We start from the raw sequence: 17,829 nt of genomic DNA on the forward strand, positions 1-17,829 counted from the left end.
GTAAACTACATTTCTTTGAATGTCTTTATTTGCTTTGGGGTGCCCATGGCTCCTGTCAGCTTTTACCGATTGTAACTTTAGCCAGCTGAACGCTGTCTTCAACACCGATTTCTAAAGGTCACACGTAATCTTGTCACAGCAGCTACCGATCTGCAATATGAAGCTGCGTAAGAAAATTTCATCGTGTTGTTTCACGCCCGCTTCTTGTTCGTGGAACATTAAATAGCACGGAAAATAATCTAAGAAAACATTATAGCGAAATAAAGCAGGTTTATTATGGTATTACGGACGTAGCTCGAAGAAGAGAAGCGAATAAGTAAAATTCTCCGTAAATCAAACGGTATACTTCTCTCATATTTACAACATATTATATGTATATATTGACAAGTGTACTTGTTTATCTTTATAGGGTGACCACGTTTCACCGCCTAACAAATGTTATCGCACAGCGCACGACGCGCCTGCATGTATCGAAAGCTTCTCGAATGTTATCCATGGTTCTGTCTTGTTCTGCGTGTCTTGTTCCGCTGTCTTGTCACCGAACCTTCTGTAATCTGATTTCATGTATGCGCGACGCGAATGGTGTAGAACTTTCTGGAACACACGCGGGCACCAGCGTTTACTCTGGAACCTCCGATGACTAACGTGTAACAGCCGATGCGCTTGACCAACACCATCTAGAATGTTTGCATGACCCACTGATCATATTTTCGACGATCACCGACTGTGTTCACCGCTGTCGCCGTTCATTGAGTGTAGCCTGCTTTTGAAGGCTTAAGTTCGGCCAATAAATATTTAGTTTCGCCATTTAGTGTTTTGCTGCTGTGCTTGTCACAATCACTACCACGTGACACACATACACACACACACATATATGTATATATATAGTATAAACAGCAAGATCACATACTCAAAATGCACTAATTGAACATAGTGATAACCCTCTATCGGAATAAGCGCGTTTGCAGTATCAAACGCGGTGCCACCGTATACCTTCATGGTGGTGCCAGGTGGTGCGATGTTGCAGAAGGGGGCACGGCAGCTTCGACCGACAGCCTGTGGCTGAAGCCCTCTCACGGATGGAACAACAGTTATAGTGCTCTCTAGATGTAAGCGATCCCCCAGTGTACCAATGTGCCTTCCGATAGAAGGAATCCTGGCAATGGCTGAACGCTAATATGAACAGCAGTGTTTAGAGAAAGGAAATTGGCTACGTATACTTGGACACACTAGGGCCGACTGGGACGTAAAGACCAATGTAATCTCCATGGCTGGTCTGGCAGTCTTCTTCCATGTGGCAGCACGTGAAATGAAGCAGAAACATACAAGTCTCATCGAATGCTATTTGCTAGTCAGATCGTGTGCGATTCCTGCATTCGCTATTTGATATAGTCGTTTCTGGTCGAATGTAACGAGTAACAGCACTTTGAAAATTTTCGAGGGTGTGTCCGATGCAAGTGAGGACTGTCTAGAATGATTTGCTGCTGGCGAGTGGCGGCTGTTGTGCAGAGGGCTACCAGGCTGTTCCTGAGCGAACGAACTCGCGTGGTTTGATAACATCCGTTTAAAGGAGTGCTGAAGCAAAATTTTGAAGTGGAGATAGCGCGCGAGATCGATTTATGTGGGAACACACGCATCGTCTGCAAAATATCAGCGTCGAATAGAGCTCAGAACATATTTCAAATCAATTTTAAAGTGCATGCGTGCAGCCAACCGCAAAACACAGCACCTCGCGACATCTACATCAATGAAGGATTGTAAACAACCGAGAAAACGTACGTCACGAATTTTCCTCTGCTGCCATGACGCTTGCATGTGCTCTTCTCAGATACGAACGAGCAGAAAGTGGATTAACCGAGGGGCCTGATCGTTTAATCATATCATAAGAAGCCAGCAAACAGACGCTAAGGACAACACAGGGAAAATTGTACTTAATCACTGAATTAAAGAAATGATAAATTAATAGAAATGAAAGCGGATGAAGAAACGACGCCGCCGTAGCTCAATTGGTAGAACATCGCGCGCTTAATGCGAAGACGTGGGATCGTTCCCCACCTGCGGCAAGTTGTTTTTCCATCCACTGTCATTTCCATCAATTTATCATTTCTTTCATTCAATTGTTAAGTACAAGTAATTTCCTCTGTGTTGTCCTTGGTGTCTTTGTTGGCTTTTTCCCAGTTGTTGCTTGCAGCGGGACGCTCACCGTATCGCTGCAATTGCAGAATTAAGCGACAGTTTTCGTTGTGTCCGCAGATTTTCCGCGCTATCAGCTTGACTGCGGTGCACTGACCATTGAACATGGCCGATGCGAGCGTCTCGAGGTTCGTCCGTCGCAGGCCGCAATATCCGAGTCGCTGTTTTGGAGTGGGTCGAATCGAAAGTGATAGGCCGCGTCTAATGCAGCGGCGACTTCTGCCTGCAGTAAATCGTCGCCACTGGACGACGAAAACGAGTACTACGATGGTGACGAGGGCATCGCAAAGCACGTGCAGGCGTAGCAGACGAACTAGCAAACACGAAGCTCGCGCGCCAGCTTGCGTGTCGGAACATACGTCAGAGGTTTTTGCGATCACGTGCCCAGCTGTGTTTACACCCCATCTCGTTGCTACAAGTAAGACTCCAAGTAATTACCCGTCGCGCTCTTAATGAGGTTTCGTGCCTTGATTAATAGGGCATCAGCTACTTATTTAAGCAAAAAAATAAAACAGTTTTTTTTTGTCTGTACTTGAAAGGCCCCTCACAAGGCCCCATAGCAAGTTTTGGTTATACGCTGGAAGTTGTGTGTCCTCTTGGGAGCGTTCTGCCGCAAGAATTTTTGAAAACGGCTCATTAATAGCTGAGATAGAAATATTTCAGTGCCGCGAACCCACGATTTCAGGAGGCGAGCTCCACTGTCAAGTAAAACCCCTTAAACTTCGTAAAGTAGTGCCACGCTTTGAAGAATGCCGTCTCCTACTCGCGCGCTGTGGCCAAAGCCGACGCCGTGTCACTAATGGCCTAATAGCATCACGTGGGCCGTCGCGCAGTGAATCAGCGCCATTTTTGCTCGAGAAGCGTCTACAAAGAGGCGAGGAGCATAGAGTTTCGTAGGAAACTCTATGGCGAGGAGCTCATGTTGGCGCCATTCAATGGCGCCATTGCTACGCTCGAGCTGTGTAGGCGGCGCCACGGTCGAGGAGGGAGCGTGAAAGAGATGAGAAACGAGGAGTGAAGGCGGAGGAGGAGTGTCGCTACTTTACGAAGTTTAAGGGGCTTTACTGCCAAGAGAGACGCTCTCTCCACTCGCCCCGTCTATCCTCCCCAAGCCAACTAGAACCTGCGTTCTCCCATGGCTCTCCCATACCGGACTTCGAGGATCGCGTGACGCACACGTCACGGGCCCCGCCTTCATCTTTAACGCGATAGCGTTAAGGAGCTCGTGTCGCCGAAAAACCGGTGTCGTCGGCGTCCGCGGCGTTGGCCGTGAGCGATAAATCACGGCAGGCACTTCATAAATAAAAAGCAACTTCCAAGATGGGCTGGGTGGGAATCGAACCAGGGTCTCCGGAGTGTGAGACGGAGACGTTACCACTGAGCCACGAGTTCGATGCTTCAAAGCGGTACAAAAGCGCCTCTAGTGAATGCGGTATTGCCTTAGAAACGAGCTGTTTCTAAGGCTCAGGCGCGTGTCGCTTGCTCAGGCGCTCATTTCGTTGTCGCGCCGAACTCTGCGTTGCTCGACGCTCACCACGTCCGATGCGGGGCGCGTAGTCGCTGCGCCGTAGCCCAATACCCCTTGGCGGGTCGACGGGAACGCTGTCGCGTTCCACTCTTGAAGGCGAAGCTTAAGCGTCCTCCAATTTCTTTCTTTCCCCTCGCTTTCTTACAGCGCGGCGCACTTACGGCATCGTGCGCGAGCAGATCCAGCGCTGGAATATGGTAGAAAATGACAGTTTCGGTGTCCGCGCGCGCGATTGCACGACGTGGGGACAAGCAGACGAAACGGAAGTATCTCTCTTGCTGCGGTGGGAAGTAAAACAATAACATGCAGATATTGGGTTTGTGTTTTATTATTTCACAAAGCTTGAATTCGTCTATTCAAGCAACATATTACACAAATAATATATGTTGCCTAGAATAATTATCGGAGTCACGTGTCACCACAGGCGACGTCACAGCGAAGACGTGTATGTACGCGCACTAGCACATGTACGTCGACCATCATCCAGCTTGGAGCGCGGTGGCCGCGAGAAGGAAACACAGCGTTCGGTTTGAAATTTCAAATTTTTCCACGGCACGTAGCGATGTAATACTTTGCAGACACGATCGTTAACGCGCATTGTATGCTCTGTGCTTGTCAGCTCAAAATGCCCAGACCTGGTGAGGGTCCCTAACTGGTCCCTAGGTGTCAGTTGGTGTGTACCCCAGTGTCAGTCAATGTAAATGCCCCCTTTCGGGGCAGCCTGTAAACTGCTACCACGATTCCAGCTTGGAAATTTTTTGGGGGAGTCTTACACCATTTTCATCCCATTAAAACTGAGTATAGTGCATGTTGTACGTAGCACACTTATCTCCTTCAACGAACAAAGCAAATCTGTGTATACCTCTACGTGTATGGAAGGCATGCCGTTACTGCTTCAATGATAGTACAACGAATACCTGAAAGCGGCCATTTATATATACAAGCTGCCCAGTTGAGCATGACGTACAGTTTAGAATGGCATTACATACAGGTTGTTACATACAGGTCTGTATGGCATTACATACAGAATGGCTTACATACCATATGTAAGATAAGCACGTAACCTGCTTTTCTGAGAAATCACTCGAAAAAAATTCTGTTTGGTTTAAAACCCCTAAAAAAGAGCTGAAGGACACAGCTACCGTCTTTCTCTCTTTTCTTTTTCCATTTTTTTAAAATACAGAAGTTCTGGGGTTTTACTTGGCAAAACAATATGCAATTATGAGACACCCACGACATTTGAGTTATCGCCACGTAAAGTTCTTTAACATTCTCTTACATATAAGCATACGAGTGTTTTTCCATTTCGTCCTCGTTGAATTCCACATCCTGGATTGAACCTATGAGCTCCACTTGAAAAGCCCAATGCCATAACCACTATTTCCACTAATTGAGCTACTGCACCGACTCGTTCTTTCTTTCTTCAAGTTTAAGCATGGACTCTGAAAAAAAATAAATAAATACCACAGCTTACGGGCCAAGGATTAGTATGTAGAATAGTTAACTAAAACTACTTTCGGCACTCGAAGTCTGACACTATAAGAGCCCATACCAATTACTCCACATTCTATTATGCGAGGAAGATGCAAAAATGAACAGAATGTCGCACCGGATTTTTTTTTTCTCAGTATACTTCACGTAAATCTGAGGACAGGGCAATGGGAGGCTGGTTGAGGCAAATAGGTTTGATTTGTTATAGTGGCAAGCAATAAGCTTGGGATTTTTTTTTTCTTCTTCTGCGTATCTCAAGAGCTACTGATGAAATACAACATGCGCAAGAACACATAGGAAAGACATATGCTGCTTGCAGAACAAGCAAATTTATTGTCCTCCAAGGCAACTACAATAACATAGAATGAAAGCCAACACTGCGGCCGCAATATACGCGCAGTCACCGCGCGGCATAATACCATAGAGAGGAATTTATTCTGAAGACATAAATACACATCGTATGTAATTGGGAACACAATGTGAGCGGTCTTATCGCAAACAGCAGCGCATAAAGCAGTAGGATAGACTCCGTCGAGCAGAATGCGGCCCAATCCACTTCGATTGCAGCGCGGCTGCAGTATTTTTCACCATCGGGCACCTCAGTGCAAAGCATGCACTGCTCTGTCTGCTTGTCCCCCTTAACCGTATTCTAGTACACTATAGTCAAGTGGCATTGGACCATTTGGGCATCCCGCGACATAACATGGAAGTGGCTACTTGCAGTTTGTGCGAGTTTCGTGAAAAACCAGCGCTGCAGTACGCGATAACGATCTCAAGTGACGATGGGAACAATGTGTGACAACAGCTGTTGGCTTTGGGGTGCGTTATTTAAGACTACAGTGCTTGAATATACTATGCACTGCAGGTGCTATATCTCAAACCGAGCTATTATTGCACAGGTACCAATCATATTCATCGCATGAGACTTAATGTATCATCAGGACAACTGCAATTATAATGTGCCCCTGTCAGAGCTCGTGATCTGCATTTCTTTTCATAGCCTGTAAAGAAAAAAAAAAAGAGAATGAGAAGATACACACTTATAAGGAGGTTAGTGGTAGAGAATCTCTAAGGAGTCAGTATTATTGTGAACAGAGCCTGGACACGATTAGACTCCCCCGGGACATTCAAGTACTTGCCAATGACAAAGACACTCCTTATTTGAATTTCATTACTAGTACTCATCCAGTTGTTATCATCATTGTATTGCATTATAAGATGAAAGAAAATGCTATTTGTCGTATTCTATTTATTTTTTCGTAAAAGACCTTGACATTACCCTTGACAAAGACGTGGGCGGTTGAAAGGTTTCGTTTTTGTTTGACATTGCGCCGGCCGCACTTTCGCATTTCAGTAGTTATCGCGTAGTGTTGCACTAATTTTGCTGGCTCGCAAAACTCGCACAGACTGCAAGTAGCAGAGAATTCCACTGCCATTTGATGTCACAGGATACCCAAACTTGACCAAAAACAGCTGCAGCACTCTTGAAAAAGTCTGCTCCCCTTTGGGGCTTATCTTGTTCCTCAACAATTATCGTAGTCTGCCTTGCTTGCGTTTCCTTTCTTGAAAACTCTGCACTTGCCACTTTCCTGTAGCTAGGCATTGTAGATAACGCACATGTCGTTCATGGCTTGGTAGTACCAGACGCACAGCGTTAAAGAAAGGAAAGGCGTGCAAGATAGATGACAATTATCATTGTGGGACATGATAAACCCCAAAGGACTGCTTTATGTTTGTTCGTTTTCTCCATGGCTGCACATTTGCATTTTGTGAAAAAAAAAAAGCATTATTGTCGTCTGTTGGGTGCTGTTTTACTCACTGATGGCAGCAAAGGGCCGTGATGGAATATGCAACGTCACCACTCTGCAGTAGGGTGACGAGATACTTATGTTGCGATAAAGGTATTTGAACCCTCCAGATGTATTTTTCTCGTAAACTAAGTCTTTTATTGGCACAGAACAAGTGTTGTGAGGTTTTGGGAATAGTATTTAAACAGTCCACGTCAATCTGGTATTTGCCTTTAGTGTCCCTTTAAAGGTGGACAATGGAGCTTTCACATCTATTGAAAGCTTTTATGCACGAAGGCTTCAAAACTGGTAACTTTCTTGCATCACTCGCCACACAGCATTGCAAATGACTATTGAATAATCAGGCTTTATGATTTGGAGGCCAAAGCTGTAGCAAGCACCGTTTTTAAAGAAATCAAATTTTAACAATACAAGGAACATTAGGGTTTAGCTGTGGCTGTATTCAGTTGGTCTTTATACAATGTAAGGGAATGCCCTGTAAAAACTCAGATGCTAGCTAGGGTTACTTCTTCTGAAACCTATAATTTGAGTACTACTTTACACCTCTACTATGAGAAGTTAATTGATATCATTGTAGTTATCGATTGTAGATATCATTGTGATATCGTTGTAGTTGTGATCCTGTAGTTAAATATGCTCCTATGTGGCTCTGTATTTCCATGTACTTTTTTTCATCCTGTGGCTAAATGATCGAATTTTGACTGCAGCATGAATTACCGCAACATTCCACACCATAAACATCCAGAGGAAACTCGTATCATTCAGGCCTTAGATTAACTTGCAGAAAAGAGTGCTATGAAGACGCGGACTAAAAGAGGAACATGTACAACGGACAAGGCGCTACTTCCAACTAAATGTTTTGGGCTCTTTCCAACATTGGGCTCTTTCCTGTCTTCACAAGAAAAACATTTAGTTGGAAGTATGCAATGCTTGTCCATAGTACATGTTCCTCTTTACATGTTCCTCTTCGTAGCGCTCTTTTCTTCAAGTATGCAAAACCAACTCTCCCACATCAAGCTTCTGCTGCTTAGATTAACACCCATCTCACCATTAATCTCAAACAGTATGTTAGGCTAGTTCATCATGAACTTGGAACGTGACTGCAGTAAATTCATCAACCGGGTGCACACACGGTGTAAGGGCGCTTGGAAACATTCAAGCTACAATATGTGTAATTCATATTCCACTTATATTAACAGCTGTCTCTGAAGGACACTTGGACTTCGCATTTTAAAAGTGCTCATAAAATAATATTGGTCGCGTGGAAATGTTACCCGCTTCCAATAATGTAAACGTTGGCATGTGGTCTGTTGTTTTTTGGAGTTGCAGCATGCAGAGCTTTGACTTATTTCAGCAAGTGTTTCTTTCGCTATAGCTGTTGCTTTGGCAGAATTAAATGTTGCTTTGCTCCTTGCATGTGTTGCTTTTAGGCAAGTAATCTAAATGAAATATTAAGTATTCTTCAAAACTTGTGCATGCATTTCGTGCTGAAGATCACCTTCTGGAGCTGCAATTGAGGCGAAGATAACTCTTTGCTTGTTTGTCAGGTCTTTCTAAAGTGCACGCTTGCTCTTGTTGATGCACTTAGCTTTGTTTAGAGAATGTCAGGATTGATTATTTGTAAAACAATAAAAAAAAAGGGGGTCATGCAATATGTCAGCGATACTTGCGGTTTAGATGGGACACAAGGCTGAGGCTGCCATGCTTCTTTCGTTGTTGCATCTTTAGACATGCTTTCAACATGCCATGCTTAGTAATGAAAGTGTATCAAAGAAGTTGCCATTGTGGGTTGCGATTCTGACGAAACATTTCTCTTGTGAATCATCATTTATTTATATTTTTTTTTTCGTATTTGTTCTTAATCTGCAATTTTCTTCCACTGGTCCCAAGAGAGTTGCCCCCAGAAAATATTTAGGGTAGGTGTAGACAGTTTTAAGTGCAATGTAGCCATGTCGGGTACTTTATATACATTTTATGCATATACAATGCAGACGAATAATTACCGTATTTACTCGATTCTAATACGCCCTTGATTGTAACGCACACCCGTTTTCCGTGACCAAAAAAGAGAAGTCCTCTACAGTAGCGTGCACCTCATTGTTTCATACAGAAATACAAATTTCTCTTATTTAGGAAAGCAGATTTACTTCCAGTGCACTAAAGTTGCAATAAATAAGTCGCAGTTTCGCCTGAGAGGCGATGCATCGATTGTGATAGCAAATTAGTAGACAGCTATACGAAAAGTAAGGATAGTAGTTTTATGGGCTCTGTGAAATGTTAAACATTCGCTTACTAACTAAATTAACAAGCATGGTGTCACTCATGCACTACCAAACATGAACACGGCTCACTTAATGACCACAGAAATTTTTTATCAGAACACTGGAGTGAAGAAGTGTGATAGCAGGAGCGAGCGAATTGACCTTTGTGCGGCCTCTCGCTTCAACGTGAACTAAGCAACAAGAACACAGTGCGGTGACTAGATGCGTAGACTGTCTCCATCGCAGGTCACATTTGAGATAGGGGCCGTGCGGCCGTGCTTATGTAGCAGTCGCTGGAGCACAACGCCTCTACTGGCACCCTGCAGGCAAGTTTCGGGAACTGGATCCGAACGCCTGTGATGTGGCCAGATTTCCGCCCGTCTCCGCACACGTGATCACTTTCCTTTTAATTGCGGCATCGTTATGACCACTAGGCGTGCCTTCGCAGTTGGCACTTCTGTGCTGATAGAGCAAACGCAGAAAACGGGAAGACAGATGATGGCGTACGGTGTCTAGAAGTTGTTCTAGCCACCATAGGTGAAGTAACCTAAGCACACGTACTACAGCACATGGAGGAAGCTACGGCAACTACGCTCGAAGTGTGTACAAGGCGAACCCTTTGAAATGCCGATGGCGATATGGTAGCACAGATTTAGTGTCGTACTCAATTCTGATGCACACGCAATTTTTGGAGACGTTTTATCCAGGAAAAAGTGTGCATTAGATTCTAGTAAATACGGTATACAGTGTTTGTCAAATTGTGGTTGCAGTGTGTAGTTGATTCTGCTGATGTTTTGGGGTCCTCATTCACAGGCTGCTTATAAATTAGCGCTCAGAAGAAAAGCCGCATGTTTTATTTATAATTATTATGGCCAAGAGATTTGTCATTGCTGTGTACCAGCTCGAGATTGCTAGAACTGTTGACAATTGCATTAAGTGAATTGTCTGCAATTCTCGCATACCTTGATATATACACGAAAGCACTATTTAATGTTTGGTTACTTACACTCCAGTTGTAGTCGTGAGATTCAGCAAAAGCGCGAATGTGTCATTCAAGAGCTTCATTGTACGTAAGAAGCTCTTACATATTTTTTTCCCTGAATGGTGCATTACTAGAACACATTGCTTCCAGTATTGCTGGGAACGACACTTCAAGAATTAATTGGTCTTCCATTTAATTGGAAAAATTGTTTTAGCTAGGCAGTTTTGCATTACTGATGAGGAAAATTAGCACAGCAGACGATGCAGATAGGAAGGGAAGGCGAAGACTTTGTCTTCCCTTCCTATGTGCCTTGTCTTTTTGTAGCGCTAATTTTTCTCAACCACACGTGAAAATTGCATTTTTCAGCATCTTCAGGACTTTCTGTTTTGCACAGCATTATTAGCAGGATCACATTAATGTGTTCTTCAAGCTTTTGTTTCACTTTTTGTCATGTGTTGACCTTCAGATCAGTGGCAGTATGTATGTAACATTTCATGCACATTGGGCACCTTGTTACAGTATTTTTGTTCCGTCAATCAACTTTGTTCTCTTGCCACATAGTATTGGTAATTGTTAGGAGCGAACGAATAGTAATTTTTGGACCAAATCGAATGCTAATAGAATAGCATGAGAAGTGGAGTTTCCAAACAGTGAAAAGCCCTTTTCACCAATAACGTGCAGCTATGTTCACCGTTTTCTCACTGTAAAAATGGAAATAATTCTTTTGATTTATTGATCTTTCACAATGTTAGCAAATATCTGTCATTACATTGCACATTATAAAGAATTGTCTGTTACAAGCATGAATGAAGCATTAAGAACAAGTAAGCAGTTTATTCATTTACTCAGGACTGTTGCGCGAGCTCATATAGCAGTTTAGCCAAAAAATTCTCACTTCCTGAGCACTGTATACCGTGCTGCACTATGTGATTTCTCATGCTTTATGTCTACTAATGGCCATCGGGAAGAAATTCATTGCACTTCTGCTCAAGCTTTCTAATTGGTTGTGCACATCTGACAATTTAATGTAGTCGAAAATTATTTGAAAGATATTTGTCTTTATAAATAGTGACTATTTTATTCGAAGACTGAATCAAATTATACAAAAGTCAATTCATTCTTCAAAAGTTTTCAATATTCGTACATCCTAGTGATTCCTAGTCACGCAGCCTGACCTTTCCAAATAGTTGATGTCGCATGTCATGATTTTATTTCTAGACCAGCTTGCCCAGCTGTGTCTGAATGAGACAGACGACCAGTTCATTGGGAGCGCAGTAACTCAGCCTGTTGCCCTAGTGGTTCTTGGCCACAGCTGCTGGGCCAAGGCACGGGTGGTCAACGAGCTGTTTGGCCAGGCGGTGCTGCCGGTCACCTCGCCTATCGGGGATGAAAGCCAGCTCACCTGGAGAATGGTGAGTTGTAGAGCAGAGGGTGTTGCCATGATTGGCCATATTAGTGAAGTACCATCTAGCCCAAATATAGCTAATGCCTTCATTTCAGAATATGCGTTCGCTACATCACAAGTTCGTCATGATTGTACTTTCCCTCAAATCTACCAATAAAGAACAAAACAGAAGCAGCTGCCATTAGCTTGACAAGCTGTCTTGCAGGAAAGCTGCCTTTGCAATTAAGAAATGAGTCTACTGACTTAAGGAAAGAAACAATTGCATTGCATAAGGAAAGCCCAATCCAGCTTCATTTTTTTCTTGGCGACCGTGCCGATGCATCGCTGTTTTCAATCCTGCAGGTTCGTTTCTCAGCAGGTAACCAGACAGAGATTAGCCTGGCCTTGCCCAATAGTTTCGAGCTGGTGGAGCACTTGGCCGCCTATGACCAGCCCTGGAGGACCATTCCACGGGCTGACCTTGAGGTCGAGGTAAGTTATCAGAGGGAGCTATGTTTCTCACTTCACCTAATCACATACAGCATGTTTGTTGCCTTCAAACGGTTCGTGTAAAAAGAAAAAGATACACCAGTGCACCACAAGAACTGCTGAAACCACGCTATAATGTCACCATCTTGCAACTAGCTTCAGCAGTGTGTTATGTGTGACATACGTAGCTAAGCAGACTTAAGTTGAAGCTGCTTGTGTGTCCTTCATAACCCACTCTGCAGTTTCAGTACATTAAACCCCAAATTTAAAGTACAGCAAGACCTCAATGTAACATGTATAATAAATTATTAAATATACCAAAGTAAATCAATAACATTACTCACCAATATCAGCTTGTAACGAACATGGTTATAACGAATATTGTATATAACAAAAGTAGTTCACTGTTGGATGTGGCTTTGTTGTAAGATGGTCTAACTCTTTAGATGTGCTAGTGAAAGCCTTTTTCTTGGTGGTGCACAGCGTAGCAATGATTGCCAAACTCTCCCTTAGGCCGAGGCACGCAAGGATCCAGCCCTGAGCACTGCTGCTCTGGAGATTCGCATGAAGCATCCCCTGCTTCGGGACGAAGTGCATGTTGTGGCCACACCTTGCAACGACAGCCTTTCCTTCGAGCAGACCTATCGGCGAGCCACTGAAGGTTGCACTCCGCTGCTGTTGTATGCCTTCGCGGAGGAAGCCTTCACAGAGAAGGTGAGCAGCCCATTTATTCAGTTTATGTTGAATGAAGAATTGTGGACTTAGGGAAGCGATGGGGGGATGAAAGTGTTAGGTACACCAGCAACAAGACAGCCAGAGAGCAGTAACAGGTACAATACAACAGACAAAAGAAGGAAGCATTAGATCAGGGCTGACCTCTGACTCGGCTTATTGGCTATATACTGCTTGTGTGTACACAAATGTTTGCAAAGAGGGTATCAACTTCACTCTGGGGAAGTGTCACTTTTCATTCCAAAGTGCATGTGCTTGCTTATTTAATTTTACAAGGTGTCACAGTTCCTCTTGCTGCATTTATAGCTCCTTGTATATAAAAGCGAGCAAATACAGCTCGGAGACTGAAATGTACTTCCATTGAGACGTTACGTAAAAAGCCCACTTTCAGCTATGCTACTGGCTCATTGGTGCTCAAATTTTGCAGAGGTGGCATTTGATGCTGGAAAAATTTTAATTGCATTCAGCTGCAGTACCTGCCTGTTTCATGTAGAATAAATAGGAAGAATTTTGCATGCAGTGTAAACTTTGCAGAAGATAAACCTTGGTGCCATCTGTCAGTTTAATGCCAAAACAAGGCACATGCTATGTTTTGCTCATGGCCTTTGCTTTAAACTATTTGGAGCCTGTATTGACAGTAAACTTCATGCAACACTGCTTTATTTTTAGGTGAACATATGCATCAGTATGCTGTCGTAGCAGTATTGAACATTTAGTATGCTTGGAACCTTATGCTGATATTTTTTATAATGTGCTTACCTAGTTGCTTAGCTCAATTATTGAAGGTTCTAAATGTTGTGACATGTTGCTACTTTCTTTGTGTACAGGAGCTGGCTGACCTGTACGAACTGAAGCGGATCGCTCCCAAAACCCCAGTACTGTTCATCCGGGCCAACATGCCAGCCACGTCGGAGTTGACGGAATCAGAGCAACACGCTCGCAGTCTGCGCAATGCCAGGCTTGCAGAGCAGGTTCAGCTGTGCACTGCATATGTTGACGGCGAGAACAGTGGCAGCGAGGACAAACAGGCGGCGGAGACCCCCATGCAGACCGAGGTGGGTGCATGCTGCTTCTCTATGTACCACTTTCAGATGTGCTTTGCACATCTGCACAGAGGGTTTGTGCAGAGGGCTTGTGGTCTTGTCAAGCCACAGCTAGTTGTCGCGGAACATGAAGATGAATTGGGTTCAACTCTCATCGGAAAACTTGAATGGAGAAGTTCTGGTGAAGTGAGACAGATTTCTATTTTGAAGACGTTCACCTTTAGTTCTTGCTTTGAGTAAAAGCTGTATGACGTCTGTTCATCACTCTGCAAACTGCCTGCCACACATTTCACACTTTCTGCACTTCGTGTCTCTCCACTGGGCAGGAGGAAGCCCCAAGGTCCGTGATCACCTTGCCCGTGACAGCACAACAGCAGCTGAGCAACCTGGGCTACCTCTCCAAGCACTTTCCAGAGAAACAGCGGCATCATGACCGGCGGAGGCTGAACCTGAGGTGTGCCAATGGGTGCTCACCCAGCTCGGAGCTCGTCGAGAACTTCGATGACTTTGCCTGGTGAGTAGGTAGCCAAGCAGCCTTGCTCGCCAGTCTGTGCTCAAGGTTGAGGCTTTTGCAAACACTTGGGCAAGAAAAGAATCTGTTCAGTGGCACATGGTTTCCACCTCCCTTAACCAACCACACTGGCTAAACGGATATGGTGTTCTGAGCACGAGGTCACAGGTTTGATTCCTGGCAGTGGTTTCATTGAGGTGTGTTATGTTGCACCCTTCGGCTTCAAGTATTTTAACCCTGCAATGGGTGCGCGTGCAGCATGCCAACGCTAGCTAATGCCATTTTCTTAGTCTAGCAATGATGTCAGCATGCGTGGCCACCTCAGGTCGTTCCACACCCCCTACCAGAGATAAGCATTCGCTGGAATAAACGATCAGTCTTTTCTGCCTGTAGTTCCTTACCTTCACTTCCATGTTGGTCCACTTCAGATGCCCGACCATTAGGCCTGTCCTCGGCTGATTGTACACCGACACAACAGGGTATGATACAAAAACACTAATTTAGGAGCGTAAATTTGGAGCCCTTCACTATGGTGTTTCTCATAGCCTTAGTGTTGCCTTGGGGACGTTGATCCCTACGGGTCAATCAAATCGTAATTCCTTGTTCCTCTTGCACCTGTATAGCTCAGCACATATTGCTATGATCTTGCCTGGTGGCTTGTAAACCTTTTGTAAAGTTTCGGGGAACTTGAGCAACTCTGTTTATCAGCACCCATTACATGTGCACTAACTGGTACGAAAGCAGGGTGCGACCATTGGCATCAACATTCTCTCCAACATTTGCTCTAGGTTTATTTCACGACAGGGTCCAGTTCAAATAACATTTTTCATGCAAATAGGGACAATCAAAACATGCATACACATCATTTGGACATTTGCAAGGCCCTCTCTCCTGCAAAAAGAAAAAGTCCACGAAGACTTTCAGTTCTGTAGCTTTGACAAGCTTGGCTTGTGGACCATTCCAACATGTCCCAAAAATTTTGATAAAGACTAACGTGGTGTGTACGTGCTTGTCTGAAAGATGTGGATGTTGTCTAGAAAGTGCCTTTGTGATTAATTTGGTTGTTGAAGTGTGCTCCATGTACTGTCCTCAATGTGCTGCCATTCTCTCTTCCTTCTTCGCTTCTGATCTCAATTCTCTTTAGATGGATGACTGCAGCACCTACATCAGGAGTCTCTCGCCAAGCTACTTTGGTCTGTCTGTCTGTCTGCTTGTTTGTTTGTTTGTTTGTTTGTAATATGCATGCTCAGTGTCTTGCATTGAAATATAGAGCATGAATTCCTGTGAGTAACCCAGACGGTCTGAAAAATGAACACACTAGTAGCACTCATGTGCTGGTTAAGGGGTGTGGGAAGAAAGTTGCGAGAGCTACATTTGTAACAATGTGAGTGCGCTAAAAAATAACTTTGTTTTTGATTTCTTTTTAAGCACTTACATGGGTAAACTGGCAAAGCCTGTATGGCTTTGTTCCTCCTGGTTACACATGTTCGTGTTTTGCTACAGCAGCAGATGTTTGAGAAGTGACCCTGTGACTGCATAAGTCCTTTGGTCCCTCTGTGTTATTCCCATTCGCATCCTCTTTCTGCATCTGTTGCTGTGCTTCTTTTCCTGTCAGCGTGTCGGTCCATTTCAAAAACACATGTAGGGATTTTCTTGATTGCAAACAGTAAGGCTAATTCTCTGTCCTCACCATTCATGCTTGTGGGAACTTTTTTTTTCTTTCAAGTGTGCTGCTTCACCAAAATCTCTCGTAAACTGGACAGTTTTGGGACCCTTGTTTAAATCCAGCTGGTTCACGTACCAACTAGCACAACAGCAAGCTGTTGATGTGCAGTGTACTGCTGTGAATTTGATTGAACCTTTCATAAAATGAGCAAATCTTGAGGTTCCTTTCGTACTCCTTTTAAAGGGAGTCTAACTGTTCAACAACAACAACAACAACAACAACAAATACTCCAGTGCCATCTGCATGTCATGTCAATGTTGGTGCAACCAAAACCAGCATTTTGGTCAGCGTGTCAACAGTTCAGGCCATGTGTGTGCTTTTGAATTTATATACTTACTGAGAGTTTAGAGGAGTAATTGCTAGCCTTTGCCTTGTGCATTGAGCACAGTATGTTAAGATGAACATAAAGGAACCTTCAAAAGCTACTTCTATTGAGATATTCATTGTAAGAAAAGTTGACAGTCTCCAAGCTGGTCATTTACCTGAGAATTCAGCTTAAAGTGACACTAAAGTGAAAAATGATTTCTTCTGCATCTGTAAATTGCCGTTCTACAACACCAAAAACGCCACTCTTACAACGATAAGACGTTTGGTAAAGTGCAAGAATGAAATGCGGGTGGCGACGCCTACTTAATCCCGCACCTGGGGGCTGTGACGTCTTGGATTTTGGTGGCATCTTCTAGGGCCTACTAATTATATATATATAGCAGTACAGATTGACTACATTGTGTTCTAAAGGAACCAAATATTAAACATTGCAAGTTTCGGGAACCTTTATTCAGCCAACGTGGCCCAAATGTGAAAACATACTTTGGAATCCCTGATGTCACACTGACGTTCCGGCGCTGGGGTTTCAGCGCGAAATTCAAATACTGATACTTGGACCTTCATTTTCTCATCTAATAATCAAACTATTTTTTTGATATGACTGCCTGCAGAGTTCTCAAACAATGCTTCATTAGTCTAAACTGATTTATTGTTTCGCTTTAGTGTCCCTTTAAGTGTATGCCTCAAGGGAAATCCACCTTAGTCACACTGTTCAACAGCATGTAGCATACACCCCAACCCAGCTCTCCATTTTCTTAAGACATTGATAAGGGCCAGCAAACTGATGTCGCTCTGTTGGAATTTCTCGCCTTCTGTTTCCCCTGCAGCAACGTCTGTCTGTTCGTACGGAGCGCTCTTCAGTCATTGTTGGTGAGTGCCGCATCACTGCTCAACACCACGCACTTGCACTGCCTGCGAACATTCATCCTGACGGCATTCGACATGACGCGGGACATGATGATCACACCCAAGCGGCTGGCGTATGCGCGCAAGCAGGAGACGGGACTCTACCATGCGCTTATGGAGGTGGCCAGCCACAAGCAGGAGGAGATCCGGCTACTCATCGTGGGTGCCATCGAAAACTTGCGCAGCGAGGTGCTTCAGCGAGCGGCCGAGTACCCCTTCGAAGGCAAGTGGATTGGGGCTGTTATACCATGTTGTTTACGAGTTGGCACTGCCTTGTGAGAGCTAGTCAAATTTCAAGTGATATAACGAACTATTCAGTATGACAAAGTACAATCAAATTTTTTTATCTATTGAAGTACAGTCAAACCTTGACTTAATGAACATAGATATAACTAATTATCAAGTATAACTAAGTAAATCTTGAATTTCTTTTGCCAGTATCATTATG

The 17,829-nt window shown here is 44.0% G+C and overlaps 1 protein-coding gene across 10 annotated transcripts in view; it reads left to right on the top strand.

Moving 5' to 3' along the window:
- LOC142585078 (dual serine/threonine and tyrosine protein kinase-like) overlaps nucleotides 1-17,829 on the top strand; it is a 153,646-nt gene that overhangs the window by 122,574 nt on the left and 13,243 nt on the right. For 9 of the 10 annotated variants that reach the window (XM_075695574.1, XM_075695576.1, XM_075695575.1 and 6 more), the window contains exons 3-8: nucleotides 11,482-11,675; nucleotides 12,011-12,139; nucleotides 12,650-12,850; nucleotides 13,696-13,923; nucleotides 14,238-14,425; nucleotides 17,303-17,604. In XM_075695574.1, coding sequence (XP_075551689.1) covers nucleotides 11,482-11,675; nucleotides 12,011-12,139; nucleotides 12,650-12,850; nucleotides 13,696-13,923; nucleotides 14,238-14,425; nucleotides 17,303-17,604 — 1,242 coding nt within the window. The remainder of the gene's footprint in view (nucleotides 1-11,481; nucleotides 11,676-12,010; nucleotides 12,140-12,649; nucleotides 12,851-13,695; nucleotides 13,924-14,237; nucleotides 14,426-17,302; nucleotides 17,605-17,829) is intronic. The other variant, XM_075695573.1, reaches the window with a different exon arrangement.

This window comes from Dermacentor variabilis, chromosome 6 (genome assembly GCF_050947875.1).
Source record: "Dermacentor variabilis isolate Ectoservices chromosome 6, ASM5094787v1, whole genome shotgun sequence".
NCBI classification, from domain to species: domain Eukaryota; kingdom Metazoa; phylum Arthropoda; class Arachnida; order Ixodida; family Ixodidae; genus Dermacentor; species Dermacentor variabilis.